Source organism: Argentina anserina, chromosome 2 (genome assembly GCF_933775445.1).
Source record: "Argentina anserina chromosome 2, drPotAnse1.1, whole genome shotgun sequence".
NCBI classification, from domain to species: Eukaryota; Viridiplantae; Streptophyta; class Magnoliopsida; order Rosales; family Rosaceae; genus Argentina; species Argentina anserina.
Genome location: NC_065873.1, coordinates 16042787 through 16062956, shown reverse-complemented (window position 1 = coordinate 16062956; position 20170 = coordinate 16042787). Strand labels below are relative to the sequence as shown.

The window sequence follows — 20170 nt, the reverse complement described above, 5'->3', positions numbered from 1 at the left end:
ATTAACATCGTATAAATGTTTATATCGATTCTTGTTTGTTCTTACGAATCATTATAGATTGTAATTATTCTTTTTCAAATTCTTTAACCATAAAATGATAAACAACATGAAGAATATATATATAAGAGAAAATGATGAATTAATTGTTTGAAGAAAATGAACATTTCTTTGTTGAGAATGTATGAAGATGCAATTTAATGAATGATGAAAAATTATAATTCTTTTTCATGAATTACCTTGTTTGAGACTCTAAAAATAGAAATGTGTTCCGGGAGAATTATTATTCTACCCTTATGTGTGTCTTAGCCTAATAGGTTTCCTGTTAGGAGATAGATTAGCATCTCCGTAATAGATTAGGACTCCGAATCCTACGGGATTGTGGTTTTGTAATGCCTATATATAGGCCCCCATATCATTCAATAATACACAAGTATTTCATCCTGAAACACGTTATCAGCACGTTGCCCTAAAACCCTTAACTTTTAGAGCCCTAGAATTTTTTTCTCTTCTCCACCGCCAGCCGCCGTCATCTCCGGCCTCCGGCATCTCCTCGTCGGCGCAGCCCCTGCTCACCGTTGTTGCAGCCCCCCCCCCCCCCCCCCCCGCTGCTACCCCCGCAGCCCCGCATCCCTGCGCGCAGCCAGCCTTGCTGCCCCTGCAACTTCTGCCTTGCTGCCCTGTACGCATGCCCTGCTCGCTGCCCCTGCACCCACGCACGCAGCCCCGCACGCAGCCCTGCACACTTCCCCTGCATCACCCCTGCATGCAGCCCTGCAGCCCCCGCATCGCAGCCACATGCAGCCCCGCTCGCTGACCCTGCACGCACGCACGCAGCCCTGCACGCTGCCCCTGCATGCGCCCCTGCAGCCCCCGCATGCAGCCCCGCACGCACGCTCGCGGCAACTGCAGCCTCGCTCGCGACCCCTGTAGCCCCGCTCGCGACCCCTGCACCCCCGCTCGCGGCCCCTGTAGCCCCGCTCGCAACACCTGCTGCCCCGCTCGCGACCCCTGCACCCCCGCTCGCGACACCTGCAGCCGGGCACAATAGACATTTGGGCTTCATACTATATTTTCTTTTCCTTTTCCTTTTCCTTTTTCATATTTCATTATTTAAATGTTCATTGGCACGTTTTTATTTCTAACGATATTTCACGTGCTCGTATAGGAAAAATCATTGCTCATCGTACTATAGTGATGACATTCATGCCGCGATGGACGATACTTTTGCCATCTACATACGATTTCGATCGTATCCTCCCAAGATTTTTATGTCATCGGACGAAGATCGAAAAAGGAAATCAACAAGCAACTTCATGCATGACGATCGATTTGCAGAGCAATTTACTTATATGCGGTCTATTTGGCAGACCAACAAGTATGTTTTTCTTAAAGTTGCTGCTTTTGAAGATATATATATAAATTATCGGGCGCTATTAGCCTTTTTCATGTCTTCTTTTCCGGCCTTTCTTATAACGCCGATGAGACCAAAGAGGGATATGATTCCCCTCTTGGTCGACGTTTTTCGTGTGACGGTCCTGGGGGACTCACGTTATTATTTAAAAAGGAAGATATCGATTTCGTGTGGTCGCCTGAGTACACCGCTGTTTTGGGTGCGATCATGAGAATCGCCGATATGCATCGATTATTTTGTGACCATATACATCACAACCTTCTAATTCCGGTTACATACTTGAATAGTTTCGATTATTTGAAACATATACAACCCTCGTTTCTTATGGATGTGTCGCCATCGCGACTGTTATTTGAATGTTTGAGTTTTCTTAAACTCATGTCTATAAACGATAATCTCAAGGTCTACGTACTCATTTATTTGAGTTGATTCATTACTCTGATGCAGCACTATTTGCTGACAAAAAGATCCCAAAAATAACGAATTCTATGGGACACACTTAAAAGTGATTTAATGAACGTCTATGACGTTGTATTATCAGAGTTGACCTTGATGCATACTCCACATCAAAGAAACGCATGCCATTTTTGGCACCTGTATCTATTTCTTGAGGGAATTTTGGAGATGGAAACGTAAAATTCTTCCATTCTCAAGTAAGCACATTTTTGAGCCTCAGGCTAAGGCTCCGCCCAATCCGATATGCAAGATTTTGTTGCTACAGATTTTTGATTAGTCAATCTATTTTGACTATGTCTTCTGCTTACTATTTTTCAAGTATGACGTTGGCATTGCCATGATTATTGCTCGACTTTAGCTTAAGTCGTCTATTGGAATTGGAAGCTTGTTTGTGTTGTATTAAATATTGGCATATTCTATAAAATTTCTCGTATTTCTTGTTTACAAGATTGACTCGTGAGAATTTTATTTGCCTTGGCTTAGCATGTATGGTCAACGTTTGCAACTCACGTGGTTTTTAAATTGGCCGCTTTTGGGTTACATGGGACCCCAATAGCACTACTTTGTGATTTTGGACCTTAAAAATTTGGAAAACGGACCTCGGATGTCAAAATTGACGTCGTTTTTCCCGGTTACTGTTCCGGCATTTCCGGAACGTTTTCCGGCGTATTCGCCGCCTTCCGACCATTTTCCGGCGTTTCCGGCACCGCTATCCAGTTTCGGACGGCGTTCCCTGTCGGACCTGAAGTTACGGCCTCCATACCGGCCAGCTCCGGCCGCCGCCGGCCAGTTTTCCGGCAATCGGTGCCGCCGGCTTCCGACGATTTTTTTTTCCGTCGTTTCTCGTCATGTTTTCCGCATATTTCAGCAGTTCTTGCTGCCACGTTTTCCCAGTCCAAATTTCACCCGGTTTTGAGTTATATTGACATGGTTTTCCGGTTAATTTTCTGATTTTCTCCAAGTCGTTTCATAGCTCAAATGATTTTATTATTATTGGTGACCACCCGCACCAAATGGAAGGTTTTCCACCGTAATTGTTTGGTATTCAACTGCTCTAATACCATGTTTTTCCAACTCTTAAGTTGAACAATGTAGTTCTATTGCCATGTGATACATTCGATTGGATTGCCATCCCCTCTCTTACAATATCCTACGGCGTATTGTGTAGAGAAGTTCACCACATCGTTGACTCTCTTAATCTTCATTTTGAGAATGTCCCGCCGTGAAATCGAGTGTCTTGCGAATTGCGTAACCACCCACACTGTCCTACGGCGCAGGTAGTTGTTTTACGGATCTCGTGCGGAGATTATGTTGTATATCTTCGTGCCTTGTTAAGTTTTAAAGGCCATTCATGCCAATGATGGATTTTCATCTTGATATTTGTGTTAAGAATGGAGAGGAATAAATCTGTCTGATTTCATTAACAGTATCTTTTTCAAGCTTCGACAGTAGCTTTATTAGCCTGTAGACATCGTTTTGCTTGCCTGCAGCAGTAGCTTTATGTAACTCAAGATTCTTTAAATCATGGGTTCGGTTTTACTGTCTTCTCGGTTTTGACATGATCGTTTTTTGGTCATTTTGAACAAGATATGATGATTCGAGTTCTTTGAAATTCACATTATCATCTATTTTTCATGTTCACGAAGCGATTGGAGGACCACCTCACCCATGCTCCACACGGTGAGGCCGAGCCTATCCGTGCCATGCACGGTGAGGCCGAGCCTGCCTATTTCGGCGGCTCCATGGCATTAAGGCCGTCGGTGGCGGCATCCCCTCCTTCACAGGAGCTTGTGATGCCTTCCGTGTCTTCTAATGCCTCCATGACAATCTCTGATGCCAATCGCTCATTTTGCTAAGCTTGTTCTTTTGCTAGATTTCAAGGAAGTCCTTATTTGCTAAGGCTCCAACCGAGAACATTCCATTCTTACAAAGTATTTAAGGTGACATTAGTGGACCCTATCCAACCGAATACGGACATTTTTCGGTATTTTTATGGCATAGGTTAAGAGCATCGACGCGTTGGTCACACGTCGCTTTGCTTTCCACAAGAAACGCTGCATTCGCTAAAGTTTTTAGCTATGATCATCATACTAAGGGCTCACCACCCTTCCTATCCTCTCAAATCTATTTGAATGGATACCATTGGAGAGTTCACCTCCACGACTTTGATGATTTCGTTTTGCATATCTACTAGGATCGTCGTTGAACATATTATTCCTCATGTTCATTCACCGCACGATCTAGCAGAGCTCGGACTTGGTTATGGGTACTAACCTGCCGATTTTTGCATGGGGATATGTAATGATGTTGCATGCAGCGACACTTATTCGTTTCAGACCCACAACTTGCCAAGTGTTTAGTGCGTACCAGATGGTCACTGGATACGATCCCAACGTTCTTTTCACTGACGCCTATTTGGTTAAAGTTATTTATGTGCCTCTATTGTAGTTATCTCAATGGGTCTACTTGAAACGATTAAGTATTCTGGTTGGTTATGATTTATGAATCACCAACACTTGTCCGCTATTTCCAATCTACAACCGTTGATCTCTATCCTGCGATATTAGCAGACGGTCACTTTGATGAGACATATTTCCCGTCGTTAGGGGGAGATATGGAATGCTCCCATTCTGGTTTTAACGCCAGGAATTGACGTGGTGTGGCACTATGTCTCATTAAGATCCCGCACTACTCAAAGTGAGCAAATGTGCAACGCATTATCGACCTCCAGAAAGTCAAAGATTCGATGCTCAATGACTTTACCGATATTGCGAAAGTGACGAGATCGCACATAAATGCTGTGATGTGCCGGTAAGGTTGGAACTCTCAGAATATGAGAGAATTTCATATGACCTGGTCCTAGCACCGTTGGCACCATCCCTGACAGTGGGAAGGAAGCCGGCGATGGCACCATCGTACGCTGTGGTGTTGTCGGCGCCCGTGGCATTGCACCACAAAACAAGGGCGGCAAACGCAAAGATGGACTAGTAAGGGTCATAGCTTCGGTCTTGGCTCCTGCCTAGATGAGGGGGAGACCATTATTCTCTAGAATCAAAACTAGAAAGAAGCGAAGTGCGTAGGCACAAGTATTTCGCCCATCATCAAGAGATATTCTCTAAACATGTGTATCAACTAAGTTTCTGTGGGACGCTACAGACTCCTTTTGTTGATGTTAGAGAAGAATAGAAATCTCACGAATTGATCGTATACAGCGCGCGCGTGTGTTTAATGTATTGATCTCCCATGATTGATGATGTATTCGCTTATGCTCTTGTTCCGTTGTAAAGCATCAACGATGAGCAACTTGACCGAAGTGGAAAGAATCAATACAGGCTGAACTAGACTTGTTATGTTGGTCGTTGTTCGCAAGTGTAATGAGAAAGATGAAGTCATGCGATATATGCAGGACTTATGGCGCAAAGATTGTCTCATTATCCTAGTATTGACTACGATGAGTTATATTCTCTCGTTATGGACATAATTGCTTTCCGCTACTTGATCAGTAGTAGTGTCCATGAAAACTGATTTGCAACATATGATAGTGGTCATAGAATATCTGTAAAGGGATCTTGACGCAGATATGAGAGTGCCCGAGGGACTTTAAATGCCTCCAGACCACGGAGAGCTTATGTAATCAGATTGCGACGTTCGAGAGAACGTAGTACAATCGGTTGCAAGAACTCATACCCATATGTGTTCATATGAAGCTAATTCTTGATTCTCTATTCCGTCTAAGTATAGATGATGAAGAGATTCAATGAGCTATACATTCATACATGTTAGTGTTGTTGGGACACTATTGCTTTCATTATGACGTGATTAGCTATGCGCCTATGCATTGTCATTGGACTTGCATTGCTTCTTTGACATGGGTTTAGTTCTACACTCAGTGAACCAACACAAATCCTATCCACACCAACGCCGCCAGCAGCTCCAGCAACATCAACGTACGCCTTGGTGTAGCAGTCGACACTGGTAGCGTAGATGATGCGTACGGTTCCGTCTTGGACCAAAATCAGTCCTTCATTGGTCCATTCCCCCATTCTTTTCGCAAAAGACACATTAAATGTGACAAATCAGAATCTGTCCAGTTTCGTAGGTCAACTTCAACAAGACCTACAAGACAGCTCGCTCGATGAAATATGGTGAAATTGGTACCGTTGGAAAGGCCTATGTGTATACTTTCCATGGACATCAACCATTCGTTCATAGCTATCATATTGAGTGAGTTATGGCCGTTTTAGCAAAGTAGGACAGTCCTGTCCGGAAATTTGCAAGTAAGTCAACTTCGACAGAGCATTGTGAACTGCTCCGATCGGATGAGGTTGTGAACCTTATGTCACTGGAAAGACACGGGTGTCTACTTTTCAGAACATTTTACGGTTTGCTGATACCTATTTTGACGAAGAAGTTATGGCCATTTAAGTGAGTGAAGGTCATTCTACCCGAGAATCTGATTTTCATTGCAAACTCTTGTTTTGAGTTGTTATGCAATCTTGTTTCCTAAGATCTAAGTTTGGCTAAGTATAGCATGGATGATCTAAGGATGTGTGGCTAGATTAATGATTAATCATTAGCCCAAGACTACGTTTGAGAAGCATGTAATGAACGTTGTGTACGTTGTTCTTTGTACTCCATGATTATGGCGCTAATCAGGGGGAGTTGTTTCGTAGACTTCAGGGGGAGTCTACCTCATATGATACTATCAAATGTAGACGGTGCGTTGTGCTCTTTTTCCCTTCGATCAAGCTTTTGTTTTTACCCAAGAGGTTTTTATTTTGCTTGACAAGGTTTTTACCGAGGCAACGATATGTGCACCATGCAACCTAGGCATGCGACACAAGGGGGAGTGTTCCGGGAGAATTATTATTCTACCCTTATGTGTGTCTTAGCCTAATAGGTTTCCTGTTAGGAGATAGATTAGCATCTCCGTAATAGATTAGGACTCCGAATCCTACGGGATTGTGGTTTTGTAATGCCTATATATAGGCCCCCATATCATTCAATAATACACAAGTATTTCATCCTGAAACAAAATGATCTTTTTAGTGAAAATTAAAGAATGAAATGATTTTCCATCAAAATATATACCAATTTAAATTTTTCTGTAAATTTTCTTATTTTAATTGTTTCTAAAAATAAATTCTTAATTTTGATAATTTAATTTATTTTTATTTTTATTTTTTGAATTATTACATGTAACTATTTTGATTATTCAACATACATGCAAAATATTATTTAAATTATTGAATGATAAGATATGTATCGAGAGTGAGTTTATGGGTGTGTATTTAAACTTTCTCAATTGTATTATTTTTTGTCAAGTTGTTTTTTGCGTTAATATAAAACAAAATTATAAAACAGCTCATCTAGTCAATAAAGTACCGATGATACCACATTAGAGCTCAAAAACATAGGACCCCCCTCTACCCCAGCTTAAGGCTGGCTTCCACTACAGAACAAAGTACGCCTAGGCTGGCCGCCGTACCCACCACCACAAATTAAACAAAGCACCGAGAGAAGCAGAACAAAAAGACCAAGACATGCTCACATGGTTAACCAGGAAAAGTCCATGAAATTAACTCCTACCCAGTAATCTCACCCCTCTGCTCATTTGACTATTTGGTCCCCATCCCCACTTTACCGATTTCAACTCAAACCCTTCTTCTCTTCTTCCCCTATATAATTTTCACTTCCACACCATCATTCCCATCTCAAACAAACGCCGACACTTGACCACTCCGATCCCGGCGCATTGAGATGGATCAAACCCACAAGCCCGCCATGAAAACCAAAGTCAAGTTTGTGGAAAATGAGGAACCCAAAGTCGTCAAGGCCTCGGACGCCTTGCCCCTGCCTCTGTACCTCACCAACGTCGTGTTCTTCACCCTCTTCTTCTCCGTCGCCTACTTCCTCCTCACCAGCTGGCGCGAGAAGATCCGTTCGCACAGGCCGTTGCATATCCTCAGCCTCTCTGAGCTCGTCTCCATTCTGGTTTTGGTTGCTTCGTTCGTATACCTTCTCGGCTTCTTCGGCATCGATTTCGTGCAGACTCCGATTCTCAAGGACGAGGAAGAAGAAGAAGACAATATCGTCCAGGAGGATGGTCGTGTAGTCCCTTGCGGCCAAGCCCTCGAGTGCCCACTTCCCCAGACTGCCCCTATAGTTGCCCGGAAGAGTATTCTTAAAAAGCCAGTGATGGATGCGCCACCGCCGACTGCTGAGGATGAGGAGATCATCAAGGCTGTTGTTGCCGGAGCCATTCCTTCGTACTCATTGGAGTCAAAGCTGGGAGATTGCACGAGGGCTGCTTCGATTAGGCGTGAGGCTTTGCAGAGAGTTACAGGCAAGTCTCTTGAAGGTTTACCCTTGGAGGGATTCGATTACGAGTCGATCTTGGGGCAATGCTGTGAGATGCCAGTTGGGTATATTACAATTCCTGTTGGGATCGCTGGGCCTATTATGCTTGATGGGAGAGAGTTCTCTGTTCCCATGGCTACAACTGAAGGTTGCTTGGTGGCGAGTACCAACCGCGGGTGCAAAGCTATCAACCTGTCTGGTGGAGCTACCAGTGTGCTTTTGAAAGATGGAATGACCAGGGCACCTGTTGTGAGGTTCAACTCGGCTAAGAGAGCTGCTGAGTTGAAGTTCTTCATGGAAGACCCTGAGAATGCCGACACCATAGCCACTGTTTTCAACAAATCGAGCAGATTTGGTAGACTTCAGACAGTCAAGTGTGCTGTTGCGGGGAAGAACCTGTACATGCGGTTCTGCTGCAGCACCGGTGATGCTATGGGGATGAACATGGTGTCCAAAGGTGTTCAAAACGTTCTCGATTTCCTCCAGGAGGACTTCCCTGACATGGATGTCATTGGCATTTCTGGTAACTACTGCTCCGACAAGAAGCCTGCTGCTGTCAACTGGATCGAAGGCCGTGGCAAATCTGTGGTGTGTGAGGCTGTGATCAAGGGAGACATAGTGACAAAGGTGTTGAAAACCAATGTCGCGGCCTTGGTAGAGCTTAACATGCTCAAGAACCTTACCGGATCCGCCATCGCTGGTGCTCTTGGTGGTTTCAATGCACATGCCAGCAACATTGTTTCAGCTGTCTACCTTGCCACGGGTCAAGACCCTGCTCAGAACATTGAGAGTTCTCACTGCATCACCATGATGGAAGCCATCAATGACGGCAAGGATCTTCACGTCTCAGTGACCATGCCTTCTATTGAAGTTGGTACAGTAGGAGGAGGTACCCAACTTGCATCTCAGTCAGCATGTTTGAACTTGCTTGGAGTGAAGGGTGCTAACAGAGATGCACCGGGAGCAAATGCAAGGCAATTGGCCAGTATTATTGCTGGTTCTGTTCTTGCTGGAGAGCTTTCTCTCATGTCTGCTATAGCTGCTGGACAACTTGTTAAGAGCCACATGAAGTACAATAGATCTAGCAAAGATGTCTCAACAATGGTTTCTGCTTAGGAGCTTGTAGACTACAAGGTTTAGACGCCTCGAGAGTAGATGGTTCTGAAGGCAAACCTTCCTGCAGAAGTTTGATGCCACCTCAGTTAGCTCTGTTTAGATCCCCTGGATTCTTTGATGTCTTTGTCTGTCTGTAAATTTTCTGGAAGTCTTTTGTATCGGAAATCTGTTTGCACTATTATCTTAATTGAGAAACTGCGTAAAAACTAAAAACCAGTGGATATCATCAAGCACAGCATTGAGCATTCCTTTGTGGAATGTACAGGCAATAAAGCCAACAATAATTATGCTCAGTACATATTATTCAGTTAGCATATCATATAACCGTGCCACAAGTTCTGCGCTAAATACGTAATCAAAGCCTCTCATAATTTCATTTCACAACTGTCCGCACAAAACCAACTACGGATACTCGGAGTATATAGATGTTGGTATTACTGGCATATCAGACTACACATTCTTTAAAAGGCTGGGGAAATGGGAATTAAAAAAAAGGGGTTTGAAAGCTCAGCCTTGGTATATGCTACAAATTTGAATGGAAATGGATGATACGGTTCTATACTCCAGCCAGTTGGAGAAGATTATGACTCTGTGATGGTACTAAGTATATCACTAATAAAATGGTCATAAAAAGTCATTCCATTATTACTGGGCCTATACATGACTGGAATATGTTGCTTAGAGCACGTTGAACTTCACCAGAAGTGTGCTCACTCGTCACAAGACCTACCAACAAAGGAAATAACTGAGAAACGTGCCTTCTAAATGAGGCCCTTTCCAAACCACTCAATGCCTGCAGCGCCGAGACAGCTAAGAAAGTTCTGGTAGCCAATTCCTCTTTCTTTGCTGTACCTAAAGGAAGAATCCAGTGCAAAACTGGCTTCTGCTCAGAAGATTGAAGCTCAGTACATTTTAGGTATATCTGCAATATGTTTTCACACACTGCCACTAGTGTAGCTTCTATGTTCATGTCCTTGGAAAGAGACAAATTATCCACGAGTGCATTTTGGAGGAAGTTGAGATAGTTCTTGAAAGATTCATTCTCAAAATGAACGATAGGTGGTGCAGTGAGTTCCAGGATGGAACACACTTTCTCTAGCTTCTTCTGCAGAATTGTCTCAGAGTTCAGTTGGTGAGCATGCGATGCCACGAGAGAAAATACGTCAGTAAGAACTGCCATGTTAGCAACTGACAAGTTTACAAGGTGTATTTTGTACAAATCGGCAGCAACCTGAAAAGAGAATGAAGACAAGAAATTGAAATGGCGTAATTGAATGTGTGTGTGGTTTATTATGTTTACAAGTAAAAGGATCATAAAGATACAGTTCACTATCTAAGTTCATCTTCTTAATTTCTTTACTGTATCTTTATACTTGGGTCATAAGAACATGATGGAAGGTATTACTACTAATATCAAGTTTAAGGCATACACTAGGGTCAGCTAGCTGTTGTTGATATTTAGTATCATACTCACAATTTAGACTAAATCGAATCTTGTTGCAAAGTAAGCAAAACATTTATATTACTACGAGAGGGGGGAGCAGGGGACCTGTAAGATGAGTAGCTGCATAGCGACATGACTTTTGACTCTTGAAACTACGTATGAAGCTGTTTGCAAATTATCATCCTCAATATCCTCATTTGAGTACCCCTGATCAGACGACATATCGATATCACTAAATGATTCAGAAAGACCAGGAACATTGATATCATCCATGGTTCTCAAGACCTTCATAAAACTAGGCACAGAAGATGTGGCAGCCTCTTTTAAAGCCAGAAAAATTGCTCGCCATTCATCATCTGAAAGCCTGCTTCCCACCTCACTAGACAAACGCAGTAATGCAGCAACTCCTGCAGTAGCAGGACCCTGAACAGTACTTCTGATGAGTCCTGTCAGAATGGATATCACATTTGGTAGTTGAGACCTAACAACATCAAAGAAATTGACGAACAGATCTATGAGACACTCCGCTGCAACAGTCGAAGTTTCAGAATCCCACATATTTGCTTCAGGACGTGGGGACATTGAAACCAGTGAGGAATGTTCATTTTTCAATTCGATATCTTTCTTATCGCTGGCACTATTAAATATGGGGAAAATAACAGAATTGAAAACCGCAGTCCAAAACAGGTGTGAAAAAAGATGGCCGTGGTCCTTTAGAATGTTGAAAAGAACTTCAAGGGATCCCTTCCTGATAGTTGATCTAGGATCAGATGTTAATTTTGACAAACCTGCAACAAACAGAATATCAATGTTATGAAAGAGCTCAAAAAATTCAGCAGAGCTATGTTTTTTCATATAATTTGAAGATGAAGCTATTCAATCCTTAAGCATACTACGATCTTCTGGTTGGTAAGATATGGATTAGTCATAATCTAGTTAGTAGTTGAAGCTATTATCTACAGAGATGTCTTCAATCCCAATATTTTTGTATAGTAATTCTTATATTGAGCTAGCTGGAGCACAGTAGTCTGTGCCTGCGGCTGCGTGCACACGCATCTGTTGTTTTGCAATCTACAATCCTAAGATGTTGTAGTGATTGCTATAAAGAAAACGGCTTTAAATTATACCTGTTAGCAATGGAACCCAAAAAGATGTATGATCATCTTTATCAGTGAAATTCTCAACAGATGAAGCACCATCTTTTGTGCTAGGACTTAAAGAACCATCAACTTCACTGTCCTTATTGTAGACAAGGCCTCCTTCAGCAAGTTTGAAAGCACAGAAACGCAGAAATGCAATAGCATTCAGGCTAACATCACTATTGAATCTGCTATTCGTGAAGGTCAGGAGGCATCTAACACAATCAGTAAACGTCAATGCCTCTGTCTCAGTAATATAAGGAAAATATTCTCTGACTATCTTTTCCATGGTCTCAAACGCCAATAATACTATATTTTTCCTCTCGTCAGCTGCAGCAGTTGTGAAAACCTGACAACAGAACATCACAATAGAGTCAATGCTTTTTACAAATGGGGAAGTTGTGAGCTTCTTGGTTTTTTCAAAATGAAAATATCAGCTTTCTAACTAGAATCCAGAAAAAAAAAGGGCAACTTCAGACAATCAACTGTTTAATTAAATAATAATCATAACATGCCAGATAACTATGTCGTCCTCTATCTTCAAAGTTTTTTAATAAGATAAAAATTAACAAGCTGTGGAACAAATTTACTAAAGCTTACGCAGAGATATTAAGACAATCTCAAGAATAAAAACTCTAAAGTATTACTGAAGCTACATTTTAGGATCTGATGGTTTGTCAGTCACAAATTTTAATAATTTGTTCGCATCAATTGAGTGAACATGTCTCACAAAAAATCATTTATAAAGGATTTAACATACCATAAAAACACTTTTCCAACCAGATTTCACATTTTTGACCCGGCTGAGGACCATCTGTGAAATGCACCGAACTATTAATTCCCTAATTTCAGTAGAGCTGCTTTTCTGCATGACAATGACAAATGGTCTCAAAAATTCATTCTGGAAATTGTAATTTGCCAGCTCCTCACGCTCTAAGAATTTCATAGCAAGCTGACGCAATGAATCCATCACAAATATAGCAACTGAGAGATTCTCTGATAAGCCAACTGACACAAAGAAATCTGACAGTACATTCCATATTCGAGACCACACTAATCTGATACGGTTCATATTGTAATGCCTGCAAATGCAAATATTCAAATTTGATAAGCAAAAGCTACCAATCATCTGTATTCAGGATCTTACGCAACACATCATCATAAAAATAAGCCAAAAATGCAGAGAGAGAGAGAGAGAGAGAGGGAGGGAGGGAGAGAGAGAGAGATGAAAATCGACTGATACATATTTTTTTTTCCGACGACGAGTTGTGTATCAACTCCGTCAAAATTATCACAAGGGGAATGGCGGATTTATATGAAAAGATTACATGAAACTACTCATTTGCAGCAGAATTCTACCGGAAATTGAGAAAGAATCTTACGCTATTTCAACTATTTTTGTGAGGCTGAAGACACGAGGGTCTGTTGGAGACTGCAACTCTGACATGGAAACTTTGCACAACGACTTCACAAAAGCAACTATGGCTTCACTGTTCAAGCTTTGGCTATGAGCAAAAACATGGTTCAACTCAAAATTTCCAATCTGATCCAGCAAATTCAAATTCGAGATAAAGTGATTAATCTGTTCTGGAGATACCAGTCCCGAAGTGTTGATTCCAACACTAGTGCTATCATATGAACCCCCGCGAACGACAGCCATCACAGCTGGATTCTGGATGGTTCCCTTTTTCATTAGTGAAGCAAAACCTATAGGCTTTGGTGATTTTTCATCCATTTCATTATTAGATCCACTGAAAAAGGTTGCATCAGTAGGTGCACCCTCACCCAACAGTTGCAGATGCTCAATTCGAGAAAGGCACGTTAATATGTGCTCCCATGCTTCCTGAAGATGATTACCATCTTCAATGGCGATTGTTATTATTGCCTGCATACAGCAAACAATTAGGTAAAACTGATGTATAAAGTGACAATCCGGTGAGAATAACTGAGAGCCTAGATTATAAACTGAAAGTAACAGATAAGATTTAATATTATTTTCCACCTGGGACGATCTAAGCACTTGTAACATAACTTTCCAAAATAATCCATATCCGCAAAAGAATTTCTATAATACAAGTACATTAAGATATACTACACAATGCAATTACCTTCACAGCATCAACATTCTTTTGCCTCATATCTGCAGCATTATGTAGATAAGTAAACTTTGCCATTGATGTGACAAATGCATCTCTCTGGGTCTGCATTCCCATCAGAGCAGTAACATGAATGGCATATCGAAAGCCATGCAAGCATTGAGAAGTAGCAAGCCTGTCATCACTTTGGTCAAGAGTCACACTGAATGCGGCCAGCATAGGACCCCAACAGACCTCCACCATAAACCTCAATATGGCCACATCTGTCACAGAATGATAAACAGACCTGTGTACGGTGCCAAGCACTAATGAATTCCCAAATATTACAAAACTCAGAATAGACCGACAAAAGCTATCCCAATTCATCCTTTATCTCAGATATCGGGTCCCAAACCATATCCGTGAAGACATAGGTTTGAGTTAATTACTTCAATTCCCATAATGAAAAACAGATTTATATTATGTGAGCATTTACTACTGACTCTCAACCTTTGTATGAGACAAAGTAAAACAGAGTTGAACAAAATATTACAAAACAAGACAAGAAGCTGTCTCACACTACCGTATATCAGAAGTGAAGCCAAGTAACTGAGAAAGCATTTTTTTTTCCAACGAAATTAGCAAGGGGCAAATGCTAAAACCACATACCATTATATATTATCAAATACTGTTAGATATGAACTTCATATTATCATAAAGCTTAACCAATGCTAAACTTTCTCGCTTTTGCATGCTTGATCAGTTGCTAGTCTAGTAATATGTCAAACTGTTGGCAACAGTTTTAAAACTCATGAATAAAGTTAAAACAGTTTGTTGTATAGTAATTATTTTAGCTTACTCTGATTTCCCTGACTTCGCTTTAAATTGCTCTTGGATGTCCTTTATAAGAAGCCCGTTTGCACCCAACGCTTTTTCTTCAGTCTGCCTCCCAGTTACTAGATTCAGGATACCATCCAGGCCCAGTAATTTGTTGAAGCTGTTTTCCTGCTTGTTCTGTGGTACAGAAGAGTCTGCCTTCATCTTAATTTCATTTTTAACAATGTGGTCATATATAGCACCAAGATATTCCTCAGGTAAATCTTTGCCATCATCTATTCCTCGGTTGTTACGTATGAAATCAGCCTTGGTCATCTGGATAATCAGCCAATGGAATATCAGCATAAAGATTCTTTTTCTATATAGAAACTTTAGTTCTCTAGAAAACAACAGGATGCACAAGTGATATGGAATAAAGAATTATGATGCCACTGTAAAGAAACTGATTTGACCACTTGATGACTACAAGTATGAGGACCTCTTAAGATATAACTTTAAAACATAAACCACACCTTGGGAAGAAACAATCAATTAAAGACGCCAACATATCTGAACATTCAATCCAGGTGTTTTGATATGGAAATATATGACAAAGCATAACCCTAAACATATCAACATTTGACATAAAACCAAAAGGTACAGGTTATGCAACAAACCTTATCTTTAACCATGCTATTATGGGCATCAGTGTTGAGCATTATCACAGAGTATGCAAGGACATAAGCAGTATCTGCACTTGTAAATGAATTTGGACTGCATTTACAATAGCGTTCAGCAAACTTCTCCATGATTCGGTCTATTTTCTGTGCTTCTCCAGGCAACTTGAATCCCCGCAGGAAAAACCTGATTGCTTCACCAAAATCCATCCCTTTGAAATTAAAGGAATCAACATAAGCATGCATAACTTTCAGGGAAAAATCTTCCCTTTCACCCAAATAGTCACCGATCATGGTTTCATTTAGGCCCGTAGTGTTGTTCTTCAGGAAAGAAGCCACATCTGCTGGAGAAGCCCCAATTTTTTTTGTGCCTATCAGGAACTCAATGCCCTTGGAAGGTTTCCTATTGAACAGTGAGATACCTTTCTGCATTGAAAACAAAATTAGTGTCACTAAAAGGAGAGGCAGGCTTATACGGCTTTCCTGGAAAGAAAGAAAGAAAAGGGGAGGGGGAGCATAAAATACGAGACACAGAAGAGAAGGCTGATTTTCCCATATAACAATCAACTGAAGGGATAATCTTGCATTATACAGAGTTTCCAACTGTAAATGAAGGAAATATGTCAGTGAAAATATACACTTCACACAAGTTAACCAGAGCTCAACCTGCAGTTCCAGTTTAAAAGCTCGGCGCTGCTCGAGAGTTGCAGCATCAGAGTTTCCTTCTGGATATACATCATAGTCTGAAGCGCTGCCTTCTTCACCATTTAGGGTCAATTGATTCTCTGTTTTCTCTGATGGAGTGTCATTCTCATTGGTCTTTGGCAGATAAGAGTCTCCTAGTCTCTGTTGGTCCATCCAAGCACCCATAGACTTAATGATGTTAACCAAGCATTTCACTGATTCATGCCTGAAAGTAATATCCTGGACCGGAGATAGTGTTGTTGTTGAACCAGAAGGCGGACCTAGAGCAGTTTTCAAAAGGCCGTTGACAATCCTGCAAATATCTGATGGATTTATAAGGGTTTTAATACATTTTACAAAATACCCAATGCATAATTGGAATGACATTTACAAAAGGTGAAATATGCATAAAGTCTGTCCTAGAGAGAGAGAGAGAGAGATTCCACCATACATTGAGTAGTAAGCTTGATCAATGAAGTATAAACACTATCAGAAACAGGAAGAGAAAAAATAAAGGGCTTTGAGCTAAACCTGAGGCAATATCAATCCTTAAACTTTTTTTGATGCAAAAGTAGATTTAAAAGCTATACATCAGAGTTTCAGGCAAAAGCAAAGCTCCACACTAATATATTATATGTATATATATATAAATAATTAAAATAATAAAAGATGAATAAAGTAGGGTAGGCTATAGTATACCCCTAAGATAAGAACTTTTTCTTTCTTATCGCGTTTTAAGCAAAACATCGAGATAGACTGATTGAAAAACATGTTTAAATTTGGATATTTCAAGCTGAGGTTCTAATCTCTAACTCTAACAAAATGTTGCGAGAAAAATGTCCAAGCAGAGTGATAATATATTTTTTTAAAAAAACTACTATGCTACATGCACCTAACATATTCCTTGACCATTTTAATAACTATATGGAGATATGTTATTGCTTATTATGCACGAGTTCTGACCCTCTGAGTCTTATTCTTATTTATGAATAAACTTGTCATTCTTTCCATAAAAAAAATTGACTAACAGGAAACAAAGTTTGAGATTCAAAAGTATCAAATATTAATCATAATCTAGTGTCAATATTATAATATCATTTAGAAATTTCAAGAAACGTTTTGGACTATCAATCAGATAGAATCTCAAGCAAATTGACTGAAAAGGCCATTTCTCCTCTACATATATTCAAGCAGCCAACATTTTCATTGAATTTTACACTTTAAAATATATTAAGGAGATATTTGTTTGCTTCTTACAGCATAAGTCATCCACCTCACAAAGTCTCAGTCTCATTTGAAACAAAGGCAACCCAATTATGCAACCTAGGTAATGAGTGCACTAAAATTAAATTATACTGTCTCCCCTAATAAGAATTCAACTCTATTCCATGGTTATCACTTATGTGAGCTCTGAAGGCAAACTACACCATGTTACTTACCGCAGAATCAACAACAAATAGCTACCAAAGAAGTAAGATCTGTTGCAACAGACAAGTGGAATACCTTTCAAAAATGTTTGGAGAATCCACATCACAGTCATAGTTGACAAAAATGTCAATGATAATCTGTGGATCATGAGAAATCTTCTCTAATAAATTGAGGACCGTCATTTTCTGCAAGAAACTAGGTTGCAGAACATTCTCAAGCACGCGTAAGACAAGCATGGGGAAAAATATACCGATTTCTGCTTTCAACCCTGCTCTATATTTTGATAACAAGCTCATGAAAATAGAGCACTGCAGCTGGAAAATAGACATAACTGACAATGCACTGTTTTTCAGCAATGATAAGCATAGGAACTGCTTGATGCCATTGAGAAACCTGGCAGGAAAAATGAAACTGTCAGTTCTCTTGCACGTAATTTATAAAAACAAAAATAGCCGCAAAATGCGTGTGAATAATAGGATCTTTTACATCTATATATATGAAATAATACACACCAGATAAAATAAGAAAAGTTACATATTTAGCTTTACTCCTCTTCTTACTCCGGTCTTCAAACTGACATCCGTCACAAAACTTTGTTTTATATAATAGACTGATGCTTATTATAACCATTAGATATTTTCATAGCTCAAAATGATATAAAAACCCGTTTCCATATAACTCTAAGATAAAAGTATATGGTGTGGGTGACGGAATATATTTATTTGTTTCCTCTGAATAAATCATTTTAATTCACTAAATAGTCCTACAACAAATTGCCACTTGATGCAGGGCCTCCTTGGCTACATGATGTTATTGATAATTGTGGTAGATGCTAGTTTGGACTGCTCTCAGTTGAGGGCTTCCTTCTCTGTTGCTAGTGCTACTCTTGATATATTTCCAGTTTATTTAATAATAAATGATGTTTTTCAATCAAAACAAAAAATTGCCACTTGAAGCACCATAAATTATTGCTTCATTAAAGTGCCAGTTTTGTATAAATGTAGTTGAATCCACATTACATTGCTAAGTCCCAATTTCAATTCCTCATTCATTGCTTAGTTACTAGACTAGATCGATTTATTAGTTTAACAGTAATCAGTAATCATTATACATAGCTCAGTAGTTTAAATTGCAGTGCCTCCAAAAGTATGGCTAAACAACTTACAACATAAAATCAGATGTAAAGTATATTTACAATCAAATAACTTGCCTGTCATTGGAGCGCCAAATAGCACCGCCATTGTCCATGACCACCTTGAGAAGCTCCAAGGACAATACTTTACCCCTCAACAGTATCTGATCATCAGAGTGCTCCTGCGATGAGAACTTCATCGACAACTTGCACAAATTCTTAAACAACAGAAATCCATCGTCCCTAATCTTACTACTACCACCTCCCTCACCAGATTCAGCTCCATCACTGGACTCTCCCCCACCGGCATTTCCATTCTGCAACCTCCCCGGAGGCAGGGCCGCCGCCGTGCTTACACTCTTGGAGCCGCCGTAACTAGCTTCCATGACCTCATTAATGAAGTTCTGGCAGAACAAGATGGAGCTGCCTTCATTCAAATTCTTATCAGTGAACTCGAGCAGCTCGTTCACCGAAACCCTGGGAATGCTGACGTGCATAGCATCGGCCTCGACTCTGGTGAAGACGACGACCATGATCTGAGCTAGAACCGACTTAGCGCAGATCTGATTGGTGCCGTTCAATCCACCGAGGTAGACATTGTAGCAGGACCTGACTATACTGACAAGAAATTCGCCTCGGATGGCGACCAGCGGCGATCTGACGGCGGCGAGGAGGACCTTAAGCACGGCGAGCTCGAGGGCGTCCTCGCCGAGGCCGCCGCATTTGCAGACGGAGTCGACGAGCTTGAAGAGGACGAACTTGGGGGCGGCGGAGTGGATCTCGCCGCGGAAGAGGCCGAGGGAGAAGAGCTTGAAGGCGCAGTCGAGGGCGGGCTCGACGACCTTGGGGTGGGCGGAGTCGACGGCGAGGAGGAGCGGGGTGAGGACGGACTCGGCGTCGGAGAAGAGGAAGCCGACGACGGGGGAGTTGGGGTCGTTGAGAGGGGAGTCGGAGAGGGAGTCGAGCTTGTCGAGGGCGGACTTGGCGGCGGAGACGAGGTGGGAGTGCTTGCGCCACGCGGCGTTCTTGATGATTTTGTCGAGGGAGGGGCCGAGGATGCGGCCGGCGCGTGAGACCCCGCCTAGGGTTTGAGACGCCGACATTGGCGGATCGCGGACTGGGACTCTATCCGCCGCGGCGGATCTGTGGGTTCATTTCTGGTGCATTTTGAGGTCGGATTTGAGGGGGGGGGATGGTGAGGTAGGGATTACGTCATGGGGTTGTTGCGGTGGATGGAGGAGGAGGGAGGATTTGGGCCTGAACCGACAATTGCGTAATCGGAAATTGTAATAGGGGGATGGGGACTGTTGTGTGTAATGGTAAGTTTGTCTCTAATGTCTTTGTGTATGCTCAGGTGGAGGCTCTGTGTATGTTTGACCGGGAAATGATCAAGTACGTAGATTGTAAGGATAATTATTATACGTTTTTTCTT

At 41.4% G+C, this 20170-nt stretch overlaps 2 protein-coding genes across 3 annotated transcripts; one reads left to right on the top strand and one right to left on the bottom strand.

Moving 5' to 3' along the window:
* Nucleotides 1-7428: 7428 nt before the first annotated feature.
* On the top strand, nt 7429-9522 carry LOC126783786 (3-hydroxy-3-methylglutaryl-coenzyme A reductase 2-like). Its single transcript, XM_050509319.1, has one exon. The coding sequence runs from the start codon at nt 7628-7630 to the stop codon at nt 9341-9343; it is 1716 nt and encodes a 571-aa protein (XP_050365276.1). The 5' UTR covers nt 7429-7627; the 3' UTR covers nt 9344-9522.
* A 133-nt stretch (nt 9523-9655) lies between these two features.
* LOC126783783 (brefeldin A-inhibited guanine nucleotide-exchange protein 1) lies at nt 9656-20051 on the bottom strand. 2 transcript variants are annotated; one of them, XM_050509315.1, is made up of 11 exons: nt 18817-20051; nt 17682-17999; nt 16161-16491; nt 15495-15920; nt 14861-15153; nt 14035-14308; nt 13309-13811; nt 12687-13008; nt 11915-12275; nt 10893-11575; nt 9656-10574 (listed from the first exon to the last, which is right to left on the bottom strand). In XM_050509315.1, the coding sequence occupies exons 1-11, from the start codon at nt 19839-19841 to the stop codon at nt 9978-9980; spliced, it is 5133 nt and encodes a 1710-aa protein (XP_050365272.1). In that variant the 5' UTR covers nt 19842-20051; the 3' UTR covers nt 9656-9977. The 2 variants fall into 2 exon arrangements, with proteins under 2 accessions (XP_050365272.1, XP_050365273.1); XM_050509316.1 differs by lacking the exon at nt 18817-20051 and having other exon boundaries at nt 16161-16501; nt 17682-17718.
* Between the last annotated feature and the right edge of the window lie 119 nt (nt 20052-20170).